The 20963-nt window shown below is 54.0% G+C and overlaps 1 protein-coding gene across 2 annotated transcripts in view; it reads right to left on the bottom strand.

Annotated features, from left to right (window-relative positions):
• The window catches only part of Dlg5 (discs, large homolog 5 (Drosophila)), a gene marked incomplete at its 5' end in the record, with an annotated part of 118281 nt that overhangs the window by 16954 nt on the left and 80364 nt on the right, over positions 1 to 20963 (bottom strand). For both annotated transcript variants that reach the window (XM_005389900.2, XM_005389902.2), the window contains 17 exon segments: positions 338 to 508; positions 1179 to 1327; positions 1899 to 2082; positions 4251 to 4397; positions 4982 to 5115; positions 5236 to 5398; positions 8930 to 9080; positions 9347 to 9436; positions 9963 to 10075; positions 11416 to 11560; positions 11935 to 12058; positions 12967 to 13986; positions 16404 to 16496; positions 18701 to 18804; positions 19098 to 19273; positions 20186 to 20313; positions 20711 to 20843. In XM_005389900.2, the coding sequence (XP_005389957.2) occupies positions 338 to 508; positions 1179 to 1327; positions 1899 to 2082; positions 4251 to 4397; positions 4982 to 5115; positions 5236 to 5398; positions 8930 to 9080; positions 9347 to 9436; positions 9963 to 10075; positions 11416 to 11560; positions 11935 to 12058; positions 12967 to 13986; positions 16404 to 16496; positions 18701 to 18804; positions 19098 to 19273; positions 20186 to 20313; positions 20711 to 20843 (3225 nt within the window).

Below are 20963 nucleotides of genomic sequence, written 5' to 3'. Positions count from 1 at the left end.
ACTGACATAGGTCGGTGACTAATAGGCACAGGGTTTTTGAGGTGATGAAAATGCTTGAACATGAATTGTGGAGACAGCCGCACACATCTGTGAATGCACTACAGACCAGCACACTATACACTTTGGGCATGTACAGTAGGTAAATTACAGCTCCATAAAGCTCTTTGGAAAACTGATTTTGTCTCCCACCTTGCTACAGTGCCCATGCACAGACACATACTTAGGGAGCTTTTTGGACAAGCCACATGTCAAGGCGCACAGCCTGGAAGCTGACGTGAGCAGGGGAATCAGCCCTCCCCAGCCCAGGCCTGCCTTACCCCAGGGGACAGTGGCTTACACGTATTTGCTGGGGATCTGCCCACGCTGCATCTTGTGGGCGCTCTCGTCCAGCTGCCATGCCATCCAGCACCCAAATGCACCCTGGGGCAGGGTGTTGTCCACGTAGAGGATGTCATCCTTCTTAAAGCTCAGGTCATGCTCCACCTCACCCTGCCGGTCATACAAGGCCCTGGAGTCAGGGAACAGAGGGAACTGAGTCAGGAGGCCGCTGGCTGCCAGGGATTCACTGCATGCCTTGCAGACAGGTTCCTGAGGCCACCGCTTGGCATGGAGCTGTCCCTGGACACCATCAGGAGCATGATTCTGTGCAGAGGCTGACCCCCAAAGGACAGAGCCCCACGCTTTAAAAACAGGGCAGAGTCGCTGCCTTTCCTCCTGAGACAGAAGTCTCACCCCCATCAGGGAGGGACACCTTCTTGCCAAGGACCAAAGCTGGATCTTCCCCACTCCAACAGCCTTTCTTGGGTGCCTCCACCCCAGAAGTCAAGGTCCCAGTCCCTACATGTAGGAAACTCCCTAGGACGCAAGCCTGTCACTTGCCACTCTCAGGACAGGGAGGGGAGCTTATCAGTGCTTTATTCTTCTCGTAACCTCAGACCTCAGGGAAGGTGACAGAGGTTCTGAGCTCTCCTAGGAGACATCAGTGCTGTCCCCATGTACTGCTTCCTGCAGCACACAAGTTCAGGCACAGCAGCCTCAAAACCCCCCAGGTCCTGAACCCTGAAGAGGAAGCCCAAGCAGCGGGCATAAATACGGTGGTCACAGCCCCAGCCTGGGGGACAAGGAACACAGGCTTCCATTCACCAGGACAGCGTCTACCCAGAGCCCTTTCCCAGAACCTGATGTAGAAGCCGTCGCCAGGCAGGCCCTTGATCCTGGCAAAGTCCTCTGGGCGGTGCTGCACCTTCAGGCGGCTGATGTCCTTGGGCTTCAGCATCTCCACGTAGACCTCCTCCACTGTCTTATTGCGCACATCCAGGTTGCCATACTGCCAGGGACAGCACCAGAGTGAGAAGGGCAGTAACCAGGGGCAGCTCGGGCATTGGGGTGGAGAAGCCATATCCCCCAATGACAGTCCAGCCCCATGCCCCACCCCCCACCCCACCGAGTTCTGAACACCATGTCCCAGCTACTGCGTTCCCTGCCCCATGGCTCCTCTGCTTTAACAGCTTCTCCCCAGAAAATGCCTGCGTGGGTCCCCAGCGAGCAGGAGTTGCTCAGAGTATACCCCTCCCTTTTGCTTATGAAATTGTACCTTTGCTGTCTACCAGCCTGCCTCCTCCCCCGTGAACTAGGACACCCATAAGAGCAGACCACCACACCCTCCCGTCAGCTTGAGAGGGCCTCCTTCTGGCTGCCAGGCCAGAGCCAGGGCTGTGTCCTCGAGTTCCCTCGGTGGCTGCCCTGCTGCCCGCTGCCCTCCCAGATTTCCAATAATGAACAGTACCACTGGTGGTCACCAAGAGAGGGGCTGTGGCCTTCTGTCTTCTGTGTCCCCCGGACAGCAAGGGCCCAAGTGCCAGTAGAAGTGGTCCAGCCTGCTCGGCCACAGAACTCACCTCGAGTATGAGATCCCCTGGCATGAGGCCATCAGGACCCTTGGCGGGGCTGTCATCCTCCACCTCGGCCACAAACACCCCGTGCAGGTTCCCGCCACACAGGTGCACACCAAGTTCCACCTGGGACTTTTTGATGAAGACAACGCGGGGCTCTGCAGGCTTCTTGTTGGCATCTCCCACCGTCCTTTTGGGGAGGAAAACAGTTCCGGGTCACACCAGAGGAGGAGGAGAAGGAAGAGGAAGAGGAGGAGGAGGATGACAAGAAAGACGGGGAGGGCAGCCTGAAGACAGCAACCGGTGGCTAAGGCCCAGCGCTCTCTGTTGACACACAAGCCGAGTTGCCCCAGACCTTAACAGCAGGCAGCTGAAACATTTTCTAAATCTAAAACTGTATTCCGAAATTTCTACACTTGCAGACGATCCTAAAGGCCATCAGGAAATCCACATGGAACTTTTTGCATTGTGGCAGCTACAGAAGAGAATTTTAGTAACAGATTTTACAGTTCCATAAGATGGAGACGACCCTGTGTTTTCTTACTCCTCCAGATTTGAAGAACTTAATCTTTCCTGCTTACACTGCTTAGATTGTGGAAATCTGGAAGTGGAACTACTGGAATTTCCAGAAAGCTCTACCCGGAAAAATGAATTCTGTGAGGAGCATGCACCAATTGAGAAGGCAGGGTGTGAAGAGATGACAAAGGACAGCACAGCTGGGAGTTCTGAGAATGAAATCCTCAAAGGGTGGGATTCTCTGCCACATAATTGTAAGTCAATGACGGCACTTGGGATTGCTTTTCTTCTTTGTCTGGATCATCTTATGCCTGTGAGCAGCTGTTTTCAGCTTTGAATCATAGCAAATCTGATACAAGAAACAGAATAATAGATGGCTTGAGTGCTGCATGTGTTGCTCTCAAACTAATGAAATGCGAGCCAGTGTCTGACAGATCACCAGCATGGGCTGGGGATATAGCTCAGGGGCATAAGTGCTTGCCTGGCAAGTCTGAGGTCATGAGTTCGATTCCCAGTCCCAAAAAACAAACAAACAAAGATATCGACACATTACTGGCATGCGCACAAAAGCAAGGATCACATTAACTATGCAAAGGCACACCAAATGCAAGCTTTTACCTTTCAATTAAAAAGCTGTTTGTATCACTGAAAGCTCTGTTATTGTGTTTTTCTTTTAAGACAAAAGATGTCAACTTATGATTGTTTTTTCTCAGCTAAAACCTCAGCATTCGAGTTTAATTGCAGTGCTGGCACTTTGTGATAAATAAGTGGGTTTTGGGTTGGGAAGTCTTGGCACTCGGTCTCTGAAAGGTTTGCCACCCCTGCCCAGGTCCGTCTGGCAGAGGTCACGGGCCCTAGACTCAGACAGCTGTCAGGGGACTCGTGGTGGCTCTAGCTCTACAGACGGAGCACACAGGTAGAAGGCTGAGGAGCCACATAGTGAAAGCGGGAGGCCAGGTCACGAAGCCAGCTGGGGACTGGGCTGAAACCGACACCCCGTTTCCAACCCTGCTGTTGCTGCCGGGCCTTGGGGTCTCCGCCACTCAGACACGCTGTCTGCCTTGCTTCTGCCTTAGGAGCGGTCCTGTGGCCTCACCCTCCCACACAGGACAGTTGGTTCAGCAATGGCCCGAGCGGCACATGCAGACAGGGCCTGCACCAACTCACGGAAGCAGCCTAGAACTTCAGATCAGATCAGGAAGGTGAGGACTGGTGAAGGGGACCCCAAGCCAGCCTGTGATTAAGATTCCGCTCCAGGAAGTCCTAGCAGGGCTGATCCTGCACTGAGCCGGCCTCCTTGGATGTGTTGCAGGGAGGCAGCCCCCTGCAGGGTGGAGAACAACTGTCACACCCTGGCCAGAGTCCCTCTCCTGGTCCCTCCGGTCCCAGGTGGGCTGACGCACATGCAGAGCCCATGAGAACCTCACCTCCTCCTGCTGCTGCTTCCTCCCTGGGGCTTCTCTGCAGGCCCCGCCCCTGCTCACCCCCAGCTGTCACCACTCCCCACCTCACAGCTCCACAGCAGCAGGCAGCCCCTCTCACAGCACCGTGACTGGCTATGCGTGGCCTGTCACCTGCCTGAGGGCAGTGCTGCTGCTGGTGGCCAGAGCTCAGGGCCTGGCTAGGGATGACCTGAGACAGTGTCTGGGGACAGAATCGGCGGAGTGAATGAGAGGAGGAGGAGACAGAAGGAGGGTGACAAGCCAGGCAGAAAGAAAATGAGAAAGGGAAGGAGGGAGGGAAGAGGGAGGGAACGACGGAGACCTGGGGTGTGGTCTGCAGCCCAGGGTGAGCCTGGCCGCCCAGCGCACAAATCGGGGCCCACTGCACGCCTCTACTGACCTGGTGCTGGGCGTGCTCTGCTTGGCTGGGGGGGTGCCAGGGCCCTCGTCTTGCTCCATCAGCGGGTCGATGACAGAGGGATGCTCTGGGGTGGTGGTACCACTGCTCTGGTTAGTGGAGTGAGCTCCAGCAGGGTCCAGGTGGGAGCTGAGGGCAGAAGACGGGAGGGATAAAGAGAAGCACAGAGCTACCTGCAGCCCCTCCCTCTGTGATGCCCACCAGCTTGGGCTGGAAAAGCAAACGGCACCGGCTCTGTGCCCTGAGCCCTGGAGGGGCAGGCACACCAGGAGCTTGGACTCATGGCATGTGTCTGTTCTCAGCTCAGGGGTCCTTTTCCCCAGCGTGCAGCCTAAGGGACAGGTGAGGTCACTGTCCCTTTTCCTCAGTGTCTGCATCCTGTCACCCCTGCTGAGTCGTGGATGTGGCCCTGTAGGACACAAAGGCCCTGAAGTCCTTTACCCTGTGACCCACATAGCACAAGGGCACAGGAGGTGACCAGTGTGTGAGAATCCCACCCAGAGCCTCAGCTCCTCACAAGTGCGGGCCACAGCCATCTGCTTCCACATCCTATTATGGGAGGAGAGGTCCTTTCCCTACGTCTAGTCCCCCAAAACCAAGGCCGACTGAGTCCTCCTGCTAGCAGCAGCATCCACAGAACCTGCAGCTGGTATTTCCCATTGACGCACCCACCCCTTCACCCAGCCCAAGGGCCCTGGCCGCCCGACGCTCACCTGGAGCGGGAGTGGCTGCTAAGCTGATGCATGTGTGGGTTATACTGGGTCAGGATGGTGATGGTGTCACACTGCTGCCCAATGATGAGTCGGGCCTGCTGCTCCGTGGCGCTCCGCAGGTTTATGCCATTGAACTGGGGAGACACCAGGGCAGGCTCGGAGACAGGGCAGGGGCTGGGCTGGAGACACAGATTTGGGAGCTGCTGTTTTAGGGCAGGGGGAGAAGAGGAAGAGAAGAGGGCCAGTCCTCTTACCTCGAGTAACTGGTCCCCGTACTCAAGGCCGGCCTGGTGGGCAATGCTCCCTGGGGTCACCTTGGAGACATAGATGCCGCCCTTCTCCCCACTCACGATGGAGATGCCCAGTGGCTCCGAGCCCTTCTGCACCTTCACGTGACGTGGCTCCTCCACGTAAGGCCTGGGGAAAGAGCCAAAGGCTTTGGAACTCAGATCCAAGGCAGGGTGGAGGGGAGTCTGAAGTCAGGCATGCCATCGGGTGCAGACAGCCCCGGAGCCCAGGTGCTCCCAAATGACCCAGCCAAACGGGGACAAGATGAACTGGCTCATGTATGACAAAGGACACACATTCTCAAGACTCCATGCACCACAAACACAGCGCCCCCGAATGGACAGGAGGTACCGAGCCCTAAGACAGGGAATGGTCCATGGGAATGACGAGCACCCGATATACACAGGGAAAAAGGACACACAGGTTTCACATATGAGAGGACTTGCTTCCAAACATGCAAACCCCAGGGAGGGCTTGTGAGATGTCCTCACAGGAAAAAGATGGGGTGACACTGGCTCCAGAAGAGAGGCTATGAGATCCCAGTTATGTTTACTGGCTGCATGGGATGACACAGACTGACCATGGAAATTAAGCTGTCACAAACCCAAGCCATGAGAAGTGGGGCGTGGGGAGGCACGGAGCAAGGCTGTGACCATGCACTTGCTGTGCACTGCGCCCAAGGGCACGAGGGGCAGGGGCTCGTGGGAGCCTCCTGTCGGGCCAACCTCAGACTCCTCAGCGAGGAGGACCTGGGCCTGGTGGCCATGGGCAGCCTCAGAAGAGATCTGTGGCGGAAGAGACATCTGGATGGCAGGAAAGTTAGAAATGAGAAAGGGACAACTCAGAAGAAGAAGACAATCCAGGTGCCTACCACAGACAGACAGAGAGGACACCCAGTGACGCCAAGCTTCCCCTGGGGCTGGAATTTACCCTTTCTGGCCTCTTCCCTCCAGAGTGTGGAGGAGGAAGTCTCAGATAGACTGAGAGAAGCAGCCAGCCTGGCAACCATCCCTCAGGTCCCCCCTGGAGCCCGTGGAGAGATCCAGGTGGTGAGGGACAGGCAGCATGGTGGAGACACAACTGAATCACCCACCCCGCCCCCAGAGGCACAGGCGGCCATGGGCTCAACAGGCCTCAGCCCAGGTCCCAAACCAGCCCTCTTAGAATAGCAGAGATGGAAACTGTTCTGTTCTTCGCACCCTCCAAGGTAATCCCAACCCGCACCCCTCTCCAAATCTCCCCCAACCCTCTAGCGCTGAAGGCTCTGTGCCAGCCTACACACACCCAAGGTCACATCTGTGACTCACCATGCCTCACTGCCCCAGGTGGCTTCAGGCTGGAAGAACCCTGAGAGGCAGCCCTCCCATGCCATCCTCACACCCAGGCTAGATGGTGGAGAGGAACCCACCTCCCCACTGTCACCCTATAGCAGGAGGCAGCACTAGGCCCGGCTCCACCCCCACACGTGCATCCACCTCCATAAAAGGGACAGGCACCCAAGCCACAACAACAGCCAAGAAGCCTCTTGAAATGGCCCCACAAATCGGGTTTACAGATGTGGGGAGACACAGAGGGCACGCCACAGCGTGTAAGGCACCAGGGAATAGCTCCATTCATGCAAACTGCTCCCGCATTTATGTCTGGGTGCACAGACATCTCTATGGAGAACCCAAACATATGTACAGTGGCAACTCTTGATGAGATGGTTTGGGATGAGGTTCACTTTTTAATCTGAATGGTTTGAATCTTTTTATGCTACACACAGAATTTTCCTTAAAACAACAAAACTATTTCATAAACCAGGTGGATAAAGTATATTACAAATCACTGAAGAGAAGCTGGGTGTGGTGGTGCATGCCTGTAATGCCAGCACTCGGGAGGCTGAGGCAGGAGGATCACTGTGAGTTTGAGACCAGCCTGGGCTACAAAGTAAGCTCAAGGCCAGCCTGAACTGCATAGTGAGAGAAAAGACAAAAAAAATGTGTGTGTTGCATGAAAAGTTCTGGGGGACAGGGAGAAGAACCAGGAAATGTAGCTAATGGGGGACAAAAAGGGTTGGAGTGAGCTCTGATGCTATTGAGTTAGGCCAGTAGCTGGCCATGTGAACTGGCCTGTCTCAAAAAGACAAAAAAAAAAAAAAAAATCACTGAAGAGATAATGTTCAAGGAGATGTGATGACATACATAAAGTGATATAAATATTAAAACGTGTGAAAAATGAGTACTATATACTGGTCAAAAAGTAAATAGCAATCAGATCTTTGGTTGGACAGACTGTATTTGACTTTTTTTTTCCTTCTTCCTACTTTTCCAGACTTTTGAATTTTCCATAATGGTTCTATGACAGTGAACCTCAGACCCAGGGAAGAAGGGACAGCCTTTAGTTAGTGAACTGCTGCTCAGAGAGGTCACACACATTCAATTTCCTCTCTAATCACTTCTCAAGCACCTCAGGGGCAGAAAGGGCCCAGTGTCCCCAGCTCTTTACACCTGGTGAACAGCTAAGGGAGTGCACACGACAAGGTCCTTTCTACGACAAGGACACAGTGCATTTGGGGAAGTTCTTGGTCTCTCAGTGAAGGCCAGAGCTTGGGTGAGTACAGCCCCCAGCCCCATGCTCCTGGCCCTGGGTTTAGGTACCTTCTGCCCACCTCAGGTCTCTTGGGTTAGTATCTGTTCGCTTTGCTGACTTACAAGTTCAGACTTTCAAGATCTGGATGGAACCTCTACATATAAATATGGTCTAATAAGTTCCACGCCGAGGAAAGAGAGCCGAGGACAGTGGTGTACACCTATGATCTCAGCTACATGAGAGGCTGAGGCAGGAGAGGGAGACAAAGCCAACCTGGGCAACTCAGTGAGACCCCATTTCAAAAAAAGAAAAAGAGGAGAGGGACAGGGATATGAGGCATGTACAGTGTGCGCTGGGGACAGAGGTGCCGGACTGGGCAGAGGAGATGCCTCTGGATACCACGCCTGCAATTAAGCCAAAGCCATGTGCAGATGGGGCTGCATTTAGACAGAAGCCACCCAATCAATAGCTAAACTGTGCTTTCATGCCGTACATAGGTTTCATTTTACTATGTGTCCTGCATATCACTATGAAAAGTTCTGGGGGACAGGGAGAAGAACCAGGAAATGTAGCTAATGGGGGACAAAAAGGGTTGGAGTGAGCTCTGATGCTATTAAGTTAGGCCAGTAGCTGGCCGTGTGAGCGCAGAGTGATTCCTGCTGCCCTTGGACCCAGGTTCTGAGAGCAACTTGGGACTAATCACAGAAACAGAGGGTAATGGGGAGGCTTCCGTAGCTTAATACACACAGCACTGAAACGTGGAGCTGAGAAGTTTTAAATGGTGCCCTTACATAGCTGCCACCACATCTTCCCCACCCAGCAGACCCTGCCCACCCTGCTCCATCCCTGCCACCTATGCATGCCCTACCCCCCCCTGAAGGGCCCAGGCTGGGCCAAGCACCTGCACCGAATGCCCCATGGGACATACAAGTAATGCCCTGGGGCAAGACACCAGGGACTGCCAGGCCCTGATCAAATCACAGCAGGGCTCTCCATTCCATTCCTGCCATTTCTACCAGCAAGCCAGGCCCTCACCCTCACCTACCGAGCATAGGTTTGCCCAGGCCACTGATGCCCAAGCTCACTCACCTGTCCTTTCTCCGCTCTCCATGGGACGTAGCGTTGACGGCGATTCTGGGTAACGTGGAGGCTGAGGTCTGAGGCTGGCTACACGAGGGCAGGCTGTCAGTGTTGAGGGGAGACTGTGGAGGGGTGCTGCACTCGGAATGCGACAAGGAACCTGGGGGAGAGCGGGGAGACGCAGCTGCAAGCTGACATCTGGCCATGTGCCCAAGTCCCGAAGGCATGGCTTAGCCTGGGTTCAGTTGCCCAGCTCCATGCTGCAGTCCATGCCCACAGCACCAGGCCTGAGGCCTGAGGCTGGGCGCATGCACCTTCACTGGCCGGCCGCGCAGACCAGCAATCTAGAAGCTGTGCCCAGATGCGCAGTGTAAGGCCAAGGGACAGAGCACGACAAGCAGCAGGAGACTGTCCGGGAGTCCTCACCTCTGTCGGAGCCCATGACTGAGCGGGGGTATCTCGGTGTCAATGGGATCTTGATGCGTTCTGCCTTGAACTGCAAGTTACTGGAGGAGCCTACGGTGCCATAAGGAGACAGGACATAAGGCCTTGTGCCAGCCTTCCCACAGTCACCCAGGCCTGGATGGTGACACACAAAGCTGAGGCCTGCAGGCTATGCCGGGGCCAAGATCGGGACAGATGTGTTGCCCCTAGTGTTGGAACGAAGCAGGCTGCTCCAGACTGAGATTACACAAGTCCCATGTCCAGCCCAAAGCCCGAGCAGTGACCTAGGGGGTACAAGTCACTCATCTTCTCCCCTAGCACCAAAGAGTCACCGCAAAGACAACACAAGACTCTCCCGGGGTTCCATTTGCCTAAGTGAACAGCCATGCAAATACCCCAGGGCGACTGGCAAGCTCAGGGACAGGGCCAGGCCCCGAACAGCCTGAGGCCACTGTGGAGACTGTGGGCGGGGGCACTGGCTCTGACTGTGGAGCGAGCGGCAGCCCGCAACCCCCACCAGACACCAACCCGGCCCCAGAGGGGAGGAGCCTCAGGCATCAGGTGCCCGCTCCCGCGCAGGGTCTGACGGCACAGTTACCAAGGCGGGCACTGGAGGGCAGCGAGTTGGACCCGTGGGAGGCTCTCATTTCAGAGCAGTCGCCGCAGGCCCTGTAGCTCAGGTCCAGGCTCAGGCGTCCCTGGTGCTGGACACTGCAAGAGAACCGGAGGGATGAGAGGAAGAACAGGACCCAACGTGGCCCCTGGGAAGAAATGCAGGGCCGGGCCTGGGTCTGCCAGAGCCAGGAGACCCAGGAGCCCCCAGAATGCCCCTGTCTACTTCTCAGAGGTGTCATCTAACCAGGGCCACACACAGGGGCGGTCAGGGTGAGAGTCACTCTTACTTCTGCAGCAGGGTTGGGATATGGCTCGCTGGGAGGAATGCACACTATGGGGAAAACGGACTTCAAACCGGTGTGCAGGGAGGGTAGGCAGGGAGGGGCTGGACAGGCACCAAGGACCTTGGAGAGGGGAGTGTGTGCCTCAGGACAGAGCACCTAGGACATCAGAGGGCAGCGGGCAGAGTCAAGAGTCACCATGTCAGGCTGGCCTGGGGTCAGGTCCCAACAAGGTCTTTTCTGGCTGTTGTGAGACCGGGCCTCTTCCCTGCTGAAATCCCACTGCTCTGGGTCTCTGCTGCACTCAGAATGAAACCCAACTCTGTCGCGGTTGTAGGTCCTACAAGGTCTATGCTCTATGACTGGCAGCCCCCTTGCCAAGCTCCCACCCCGCCATGCCCAAGTGCCCAGGCCCCAGGACCTGAAAGCTTTGCAGTCCTGTGCGGTTGACCTTGTTCATCCTTCTGGCCACAGCAGGTGCCCTCTGCCACAGCGCCCTCCCTGACCACCCAATCTCCGAGCTGGCTGTGAGCTGTCTTACAGCCCTCAGGGCCACTTGGTACCATCTGACATTTCTGTCTGCCTCTTCAACATAGAGCACTTCCAAAGCAGAAAGCTGTCTTTTTAGTTCACTACTGTGACTCCTCGGAACTAGAACAGCCCTTGGCCCATAGCAGACACTCAACAAAAAAAATCTGTCAAATGAATAAATGAGAGTGACCTTGAACCTGCTCATTCACTTTTTTTTAATTTCAAGTTTCTTTTTTAATAAAATTCATCAGCATTCTACAAGATCACAGACACTTCTCTAATAACAAACTACAGAAATGGTCCGTGAAAGCTGGGTCTTCAACCCAACTCCTTTGAAGTCTCACAGCCCCCATTGCTATAGCAGAAAAAGTGGAACAGGACTTGGCTCAGAGCCCCTGTGTGCTAAGAGGAGAGGGTGTGGGAAAAGGCCTGGGACAGGAGTCTCGCAGCTGCACACTGGTGAACTCAGAGCATTCTAGGGTCCCAGTGCTGCTCTACCCTTCCCCGTCCCAGATCTCCGAGGGAGCCTCCTGCCCACGGGTCCCTCTGAGCACCCACTGGGGCTCCCTGTCTGGGGCTGCTGGGACAGTGGGGGTACAGGGAAGCACAGGGTGCTTAGCGTACCTGGGAGGCAGATTCTGGGGGCCAGCGTCTCGGGGCACAGGTGGAGAGCTGCAGGGACCCAGCCTGTGGCTGCGCACAGTGTAGACGGGGTTCCGCAGGATGGAGCTCACAGTGGTGCTGGGGGTCACGTTCCGGGGAACAGTGCCTGGAAACGGGCCGGTGAGATCAATGGCTCCAAAAGCACCCAGGTAGCCCTGGACTAATGCAACCCCTCTCCCACAACAGGGTGGCAGCTACTGTCTTTGGCAAAAAGGACCCTAGAGGGAGACTAGAGTTTTAACTACCAATGACTATATGGCTCTGCTACCTGCTTTCCCCACCTCTATAGAAAGGGAGGGTTCTCCTGATTCCGCCTGCCACACCCGCTGCTGGGGGGAGCACTTCAATAAGCCACCATGTGGCACGGATGGATGTTTGACCAACTCCCCAGGCGGGACGGCAACTCCTGGTTCTCTCCCTAGTGACCAGGCCGCCCTGTGGCTCCACACCGTCCCCTCCAGCCCCTGTCCACCAACTCACCCGCGGAAGGTCTGCTGGGATAGAACGGGGAGCTGCCCTGCCGGCTGGAATGCCCTGGTGAGTGAGGCGACCACTCCTGGGCCTCTGGGGACAGCTCTCCACTGGCGGGGACACACTTGTGCTCCTGCAGAAGCAAAGGTAGGGGCGGCTGCTGGAAGGAGTGAGCTACTCAGGTCCATTTGTAAGCCACCCCTGTCCCTCATGCACGAGCTCCTCCCACTCGGGCACAAGACACGCAGAGCAGGAAAGAGGTCACTGCTCATTCAGGTCGCCTTGCACACCCTGAAGGGAGGGGCCTCCCACAAAACCCTTTAGAAGACAATCCCAGAAGACAACCTTGACCCTTTTCTGGTTTTGTTTTCAGTACTGGGGATTAAACCTAGGGCCTATGCACTGAGGTACATCCCCGACCCATTTTAAGTTTTTTTTTTTGAGACAGAGTCTTGCTAAATTGTCTAAGTTGGGCTTGATCTTGTGGTCCTCCTGCCTCAGCCTCCCAGAGTGCTGAGATTACAGGCAATGTGGCAGCACCACCAGCTAGACTGTCTTTTAATTACATATGCGTCGATCCCATAAAGCTGTGCAACTTGCAGTATCCACTGTGAGTAGCGTGTGCTGGTGTCTGCCAGAGCCCTGATTCCCGGAGATGCCACCCTCTGGAACCAACAACAGCACACAAAGACCATCAGGCCACTCTCAGCTAACGCCCTCCCGTGTGCCACCCAACTCTGCAAACTCCTCAGGGCCAGTCCATGTCCCGTGGCTCTGTTGTACAAATTCAGTCTTGTTGCAAACGTAAGCCTAAGGCTATGTCTAAGAACAGGGTCTCCCCAGTGTCACTTTGACAATGCCAGGTACCCCACCACCTGCCCATCTCCTGGAAGGGCTGCTTCCTGCTGGCAACCACGTGCCAGCTCACCAAGAGCAACGGCAGAGCAGCCAGGCCCACGGGAACCTGGGGACACCAGCGCAGGCTATTCGGCAGCAGGCCCATGGCCAGCTTCCCCGCCCCCACGCAAGGCTGCGCTCTACCTCCAGGAACTGAGCGGGAATCACTACCGGAGCCAGCTTGGGCCGACAACTGGGAGCGGACTTTGGACGGCGCCGCTTCTGCCCCAGCTCATCCACCTTCTGGGAGGTGAGGTCCTCATCACAGGACTTCTTGGCGGGCAGGCAGGAGGCATCCCCATCCCCTTCAGGGTAGTAGCTGGAGGCGATGCGGACCCGGGCCTTGCGAGGGGGCGATGCATGCATAGGTTCCTTGGAATCCAGGCCGGGCAGCGGGGCGGTCGGGGGGCTGGTGGATGGGGAGCTGCCCACCAAAGTGGCCTCCGATTCAGAACTGGTTTCCAGCCTGTGCTGGAACTTGATGGAGTCGCTCCTCTTGGGGGGCTTCGGGGGGGTCAGAGGCCCCACCCTCTTGGAGGGCTGTGGGGAGTGGGCAGGCCCAGGGCCTGGGAGTGCATAGTCAATTTTGGGGGGCGTCTGGGGGCGTTTAAAAGTGTTCGGGTCAAAGATGGACTTTCTTTGCTTTGGCTTCTTGTAAACGGAGAGCTTCTCTGGCCCCGCCACAGAGCCAGGCACAGCCTTGGGCCAGGTCCCACCACTGTTGGAGCCCTCAGAGTCCACCTTGTCCAGGGGGGCCTCCACTGTCCCACAGGGGCCCCCCTCAGTCTCAAAGGCCAGCAGCGGCTGCCGGCTCCGCACGTCCACCAGCCCATAGCCACGCTCCCCAGAGGTGTCGGAGCGGAAGGAGTTGAGGCTGCGCTCAGAGGCACTGGGACAGGCCTGGGGGGAGACTGGAAAGGGGTCTCCCAGAAATGGCTTGTGCAGAAAGGAGCTGCTGCCTCCGGGCGGGCCCAGCTCCTTCCTATCTTCCGGGCGGTCCTCGTAGAAGATATCCGTCTGCGTGGAGTTATTGTGCTGCACCAAATTCCTCTTATTATGAGCTTGGACCTCCGGGCCGTGGGCTCGAAAACTTACCATCTTATCAGAGTCTTTGATGTTTTCAAAGATGTTCTGGCCGCTCCACGAGGCGCTCTGTGGGAACACCTAAGCAGGAGGAGCAGAGGGGTAAGAAAGAGAGGGTCAGGGGACAGGGTCTGGAGATGTCACCAGAAACTGTCCCCATAGTGGAACAATGGACAGGGAGAACCCCAACCCCCTCAAACAGAGAACGACAGACAGAGACAGGCACATACGTGTGTTCCCACCCCTCACGTGAGGTCTTCTCGTAACCCTGACCACTTTGAGCTCGTAACAGAGCAAGAGTCCCCTCAACTCTGAGCACCTTCTGCAGACACCTGCACAACGTCAAGCAATAAAATAAATCTCTTGTGGTATACCCAGGCCGTGGATATTCATCAGGGCCCAAAACAAAGAGCTGTCCAGCCACAGAGGCCCAGAGGAGCCTTACAGGCATGGTGCTAAGTGAGGAAACCCACTTGCAAAGGCCACACACTGCATGCCCACAGCCACATGATGTCCCGGGACAGGCAAAAGCTCAGGGACAGGGAAAGGACCAGTGGCTGTCAGCGGCCTGCAGAGCGGGCACGATGAGTAGGCAGAACACAGGGGATTCTTAGGACCGTGAAACCGTCTTGCAACACTGTAACAGTGGGTGCCTGTTAGGGTGCTTCTGTCAAAACCCACAGGGTACACAACACCAAGAGTGAGCCTCAGGTAAACCACGCAAGTTAGTTGTCAGTGAGGCACCGACTGTGACAACTATACTGCACTCACGCCAGATGTCAACACAGGAGGCGGAGGGCGGAGGGAGTGCTGGTGCTGGGGGATGGGTGGAGGGAGTCTGTGAGGACTCTGTACCAGCCCCACTGTTCTGTAAACCTACAACAGCACCTCAAGAAAGTCTACTAATTTAAAAACAATTGCTTAATTTGGAAAACATCTCCTAATGAGACGGACTGGACCTATTTTTTTCCAACTTCCTATTAATAGTCTTTTCAACTATGTAGAAAAGTTGATAGGACATCAAGAAATCAACCAATAAGAAATGCTGGTAGGGAGAAAGGAACCCATCTCCCACTGTTGGGTGTAGACTGGTGCAACCACTATGAGATCAGTCTGGAGAGTCCTCAGTAAACTCGGATTAGAGGTCCCATTCAACTCAGGTACTTCCCTTTTGGGTATTTTTCCAGAACTAAAAACACCACACCACAGCAATATATGTGCACCCATGTTTATAGCAGCGCCATTTGTAATAGCTAAATTGTGGAAACAGCCCAAATGCCCACCAACTGAGGAATGGATAAAAAAGAAATATTTTTATATAATGGAATATTACTCAGCTATAAAGATACACTTGAGGCTTCTATAGGTAAGTGGATGCACCTAGAGATCATACTCATAAGTGAAATAAATCAGACCCATATGTGTAAACATCATATTGTCTCCCTAGTGTAAGAACCTGAAAGAGTAAATAAAATCTAAAAGGTACAATAGATATTGTGAAAGGGAAAGAAACTGTTCAAAAGGAAAGAATGACTGGGATGAGGGAAAAGAGGAAAGAAAGAAGGAAGGAAGGAAGGAAGCAAAGAAGGAAGGAAGGGAGGAAAAATACGAATATATATATACATAAGGTAGCTAAGATAGTTGTACTACTAATTTCTATTGCATTATTGAAAGGAACAGTTAATGTTTAATTGTTTGATCAATTTTACATGCCTATGTTTATGTGAGTAATCAATTCGAAGACAGCAATATGTAATACAACAATTGTTAATTTCCTATCATCTTGTCTGAAATTCTGCGTTGCTTTTATTGTTTTTATGTTGTTTTACTTATGTCTATATGTTTGCTAATATGTTTTAGCTCTTTTATCTTTAAAAAAGAAAAAAAAGAAAAGTTGATAGGAAAGTATAATGAATGTCCATAAACTCACTAACTGGATTCAAGTTGTCTTTATTGTCAATACGGATACCATAGAGTGACAGAAAGTAAGTCACGAATATCTTCACATTGTACCCAGTCAACTTTAGCACGTACCTCCTCAAATAGGGTCATTCTCCTGTATCACCCCAATGCCACCACCAGACTGAAGGAGACTAATGATCCTTTAAAATCATCTAATCATCCAGTCCACACTCAGACACACACAACCTGCCAGGTGTGGTGGCACATGTTTGCAATCCCAGCACTCAGGAAGGAGGCGGAGGCAAGAGGATCATTGTGAGTTCGAGGCCAGCCTGTGTTATGCGGTGAGTTCAAGGCCAGCCTGAACTACACAGTGAAACTCTGTCTCAAAAGAAAGAAAAACAAAAGGCGCACATACACACAACTGTCTCCAACATGGCCTTTTTTGGGGAGGGGTGCTGTTTGTGTTTTCCAGCCAGGATCCAGCCAGGCTTCATGCATTTTGTAAACCAGTACCTTTTACTCGAGGGCCCTGATGGCCCTGAGCAGCAGCCAAGTATAGGGGGCTGGGAGGGCAGAGCAAGTGCGGTCCTTACCTTCAGGAGGGAGAGTGTCAAGGATTCCTGGCAGCTGCGCAGCAGGGATTCACATTCGTTCAGAGACTTGTTGTCCAGTGCAATACCATTGATCTAGGGCCGGACAGAGAGCCAGTCAGACCACCTCAGGGTGACTCAGGCTGCCACCTGCCATCCTTGGGGGCTCTAAGGTGCCAGGTCAGGAGGTGGTATGGGGGGAAAGCCCCCCTCCAGCAAGGCCTGGCGTCAGTCATGGCTTCGGTGGTGGGGAAGGCAGCCTCCCATCATTTAGGAGAAGGAGCCTGTCTTCTGGGACCAGGACTCCAAGGATGCCTGGGAAGCACCCTGCAAGCATACCCTGTGGACCCTGGTTCAGAACCCCTAGCCCACGCCTTCCCGTGGGATATAGCAAGAATCTAGGAGGACACCAAGCCAGAGAGTCTGGCTGTGAAGCAAGGCCCTGTGAACGGGAAAGCACCAAGTGAAATGAAGCCCAGCCATTACTCACTAAGACTCAACAATTTCTCCATCCCCAGCGCAGATCTCTGTCCCCGTCCCTCACAGACAAACACTTTGCTACTAGTACGTGTACAACACAATGTGAATGGCTAAGTCGCTCCTGGGCCACAGGGCAGGGCTCAGTCGTGATAAGCAACACAGAGTGGGCACATGTGGTCACCTGGGTGATCAACAGGCATGAGGCTCCATGAGCAGTCACCTCAAAGTCACACCTGTGGGTCCCATGTACATGACACTTTCCAAGTGACAGAATAATAGGGATGGCAAACAAACTAAGAGCCACAGGTGTATAAGGGCCAGCGGAGCGTAGGGAGGTGTGATTATAAGGAGACAGGACTGTAAGGGGACTAGATGGTGACAGGGCAGCCCTGTATCCGGTTATATCCGTGAGTACACACAATCACATGTGACAAAACCATGCGGAACTACACACAGGCCACACCAAGGTCCGTCTGCAGGCACTGACACAGGGCAATTGGATGACCGGACACAGGCCCTCCCTGTACTCTCTTTGCAACTTCCTGTGAATCAATTAATTATTTCAAAATGAAAATTAAAAAAAAAAAAGGCGATCTACAGAGCTATTAGCTTGGAGTGATGGATTCAGTTTTCTTCCCCTCATCATTCTTTCACATTTTCAGAGGGGGTCGTGCTGCTTTAAGCTCTGGCTCCCCACAAATCTGAAGAGTAGCAGAACAGCGAAGCCATGAGCTGCCTGACGCGCTGCGGGAGGGCTGGAAGGCTGTGATCCCACCACCCCCGGTGATGGCCTGGTCCAGTGGTTACCCAGTGACACACTCCCATGCAACCTACGGAAGGAGGTACCAGTGGCCGCTTGTCAAGGCAAAGATGCCCTGGTTGTCCAGCAGGAGGGACTGACCAGCAGCTTGGACAGCCACAGTATGACTTAGCCACCTCCCAGGGTCTGTAGGGTTTCCGTCACCTGAAATACCGTCAGGTGTCCCAGACCGGCTGTGCCCACAGGCAAAATTCCCTGCAGGACTGTTCACAACAGCTGACTCTGAAAACAGCCTGTGCATCCATTGGGAGCAGGATGATTCAAACTGTGTACATCACACAGCCAAACACAAGCCACAAGGACTTATTTGCAAAGCAGAACATGATGTAGAATGCATACAGCAAATGCCACATTTGTAGTTTTTTTGGGTTTTTTGGTACTGGGAATCGAACTCAGGACCTTGCCCTTGCCAGGCAGGCGCTTAAGCCATGAGCTATATCCCCAGTCCCCACATTTGTAGTTAACAAGCAAACAAAACCCAGAAACCTTTACATAGGTGTAGAGATTTGCATGAGTACTGGGCTGGGGATTGAGACCTCATTTCCAAAAAAAGAAAAGAAAAGAAAAGAACAGAACAACACAAAATGCCTGGTCTTTTTCCTTCCCTTCCCTTTTCCTTTCAAGGTACTGAGGATGGAACCCAGGGCTGCCCGCATGCTAAGCAATGCCCCACCACTGAGCTGCATCCCTAGCCCTTGCCAATTCATTTTCTAAAAAACTATCCTTAACACATTCATGTACAAGAAACACACAAAAAAACTAGATGTTATCCATACATGGCAGCAACACAAATGATTCCTATTTCTTTCCTGGAAATTTTCTATGCGTAATTTGACACCACCAGGAGAGGGGGAAGAAATTTTTTTAATGTTTACATAGTACAATGCCCAAGAACAATGGAAACGTGAAATCTCTGCTTATCATTCTTGCTCAACCACTGCAAACATAACCTAACAGCTTGGGGAGTGGCACACAAGGCGGCTCCATTCTCAAGACTCACCGCAACAATCCTGTCTCCCACGGTGAGGGTCCCTTCTTTGGCAGCAGGGCTGCCGGGTGCCACCGCTGCAGCGTACACTCCGGTCTCCAGACTGATGCCACTGTCTATGGACCACAGGAGGACACTGGATGACCCTGCATGGCCGCCCGCCCCATCTTTATCAACGAAGACTGCACGCTGTGCGTCCCCACACCCTGCCTGGTCCCACCATCAGGGGTCTCAGTTACACTGAGTCTGATGGATCAGACACTCAGGACCCAGATGACCCCCCTGCCAGGAAAGCACACATTCTGTGTTACACAGCAACCACGGCACCTCCCCGGGAAGGACATGCTCCTGAAGACACACGCAAACCCTCTGCACCAGAAGCGGCTCCTGCCATCCCCCAGGTTGCTACCTTTGTGTCCACTGAGGTTGATGTGCAGGGGCGTGACCACCTTCCCGCCCAGGGACTTTCTCCGCCGCACAACCATGTTGATGGCGCCCTCCCCGTTGAGCAGAGCTCTGATGGCCTGCTTCTTGTCCTTGTTGATGAGGTCCACATCGTTGATTCTCAGCAGCCAGTCGTTGACTCTGAGGAGGGAACCGAGCAAGGTCAGCACCCAGACAACCCCTGGGGCCTGTGGGTGGCCCTAGCCACTCCCATTCAGAGCCTCAAATGCCAAAGAGCAGGTGCCTACACCCACATTCAGACACTTTTCCCCTCCCAGGAGCACACACTTCAGGTGTTGCTGCTGGACAATGGGGTTCAAACATTGGCTCTGGCTGGGGATCTAGCTCAGTGGCATAAGTGCCTGCCTCACAAGCACAAGGTCCTGAGTGTGATTCCCAGTACCAAAAAAATAAAAATTAAATTAAATTTAAAAAAAAAAACAACACATTGGCTCTGCCACTTGCCAGCAGCGAGACCCAGCCCCACTGTCTCAGGGTCCTCATCTGTAAGGGGGGGCAATCGCTTGGCGATCACCTAGTTGGACTGTAAAGATTGACCGAGTTGGGGCTGGGGATTTAGCTCAGCAGCAAAGCGCCTGCCTGGCAAGCGCAAGGTCGTGAGTTCGGTTCCCGGTGCCGGAGAAAAACCAAAAAAAAAAAAAACAAAACAAAAGATTGACCGAGTTACAATAAGTGTTCCAACCAGTACTTCGCAAGTAGCCAGCAGTGTGCATTAGTTATTTTAGTATCATCACTGTCTCATGGAAGAGGGCCACGCAACACACATTCTAGGTCCCAAGAGGTATGGCCTAGGCCTCTTCATACTCAGAGAAGCAAACACAGCCTTCGTAGGTGGGAAAAAGTGGACTCGGGCAATTGAGAGGCACAGAGCTTCCTATAAGGGTATCCTGATCAGGCAGCTGAGGCCTCAGACAGACTAGGTCTTCAGAGGCTAGGAGTGATCACCTCCTTGCCAACTGGCTCCCTTGGGTGCTCTTCGTTGGGCTGGAGGAGCCCCCTTCCCCTCCAGGGCCTCGGTGTCCTTGGTCTTACCTTAAGCGGCCATCAGCAATGCTTCCTTTGTCCACTTTAGTGACAAATATGCCGCAGTCCCCTGGGAAACAGGGCTCATTCACACCTTCTGCCATGTCAAACCCTAGTGCCTTCAAGTCAATGTCCTCCTGTCCAAACAGCAGCAGGGGTAGCACAATTACTAAGCAGACACATCTGGCTTCTGACCCCCGGGCCACTTGCTCAGTCCCCAGGATGGAAACCCGAGTGGTTGTAGTCTGCCCCTGACAGCCACTGTGGACCCGCATCCTCGCCAGCGCCCCTCTGGCTCTGCTCTTTCCCCTGCCTTCCATGCACCGTGCTGGTGCCACCGTGAGACCCAGGACACTGACCTGCAGCAGCTCAGCTTGGACAGCTGCAGGGAAAGGACTCGTTCCCACCCCTGGGGGTGGAAGCTGACCCTCTAAGCAGGCAGTAGGAAGTGGGTACCACCGGAAGGCCGTCCCCTCCGCCCCGAGGTCTTCCCATCAGGATGGCAGGGAAGAAAAGCCATCCACAGCAGCTCACCGTCTCCCTTTCAAACTCGACAACTTCCGTTTCCCACTCCATGGAATCTGTGTCAATGGCAGAGTCGTGGGAGCTGTGGGCCATCAGCTGCCGGAACCGAGCCTCCTTTTCCAACTGGGATTCCATCTGTTCCCTGCGAACAGAGACGGCTGTGGCGCTGGCCCTTTGGGAGGCGAAACATTCCACCTTATATTACAGCTGCAAACCACAAACCAAGGTGGCCCTTCGTGGCCATTCATGGATGTGTAGCAGC

This window comes from Chinchilla lanigera, unplaced genomic scaffold (genome assembly GCF_000276665.1).
Source record: "Chinchilla lanigera isolate Chin_1 unplaced genomic scaffold, ChiLan1.0 scaffold00036, whole genome shotgun sequence".
NCBI lineage: Eukaryota > Metazoa > Chordata > Mammalia > Rodentia > Chinchillidae > Chinchilla > Chinchilla lanigera.
This window is presented reverse-complemented; position numbering and strand designations above follow the sequence as displayed.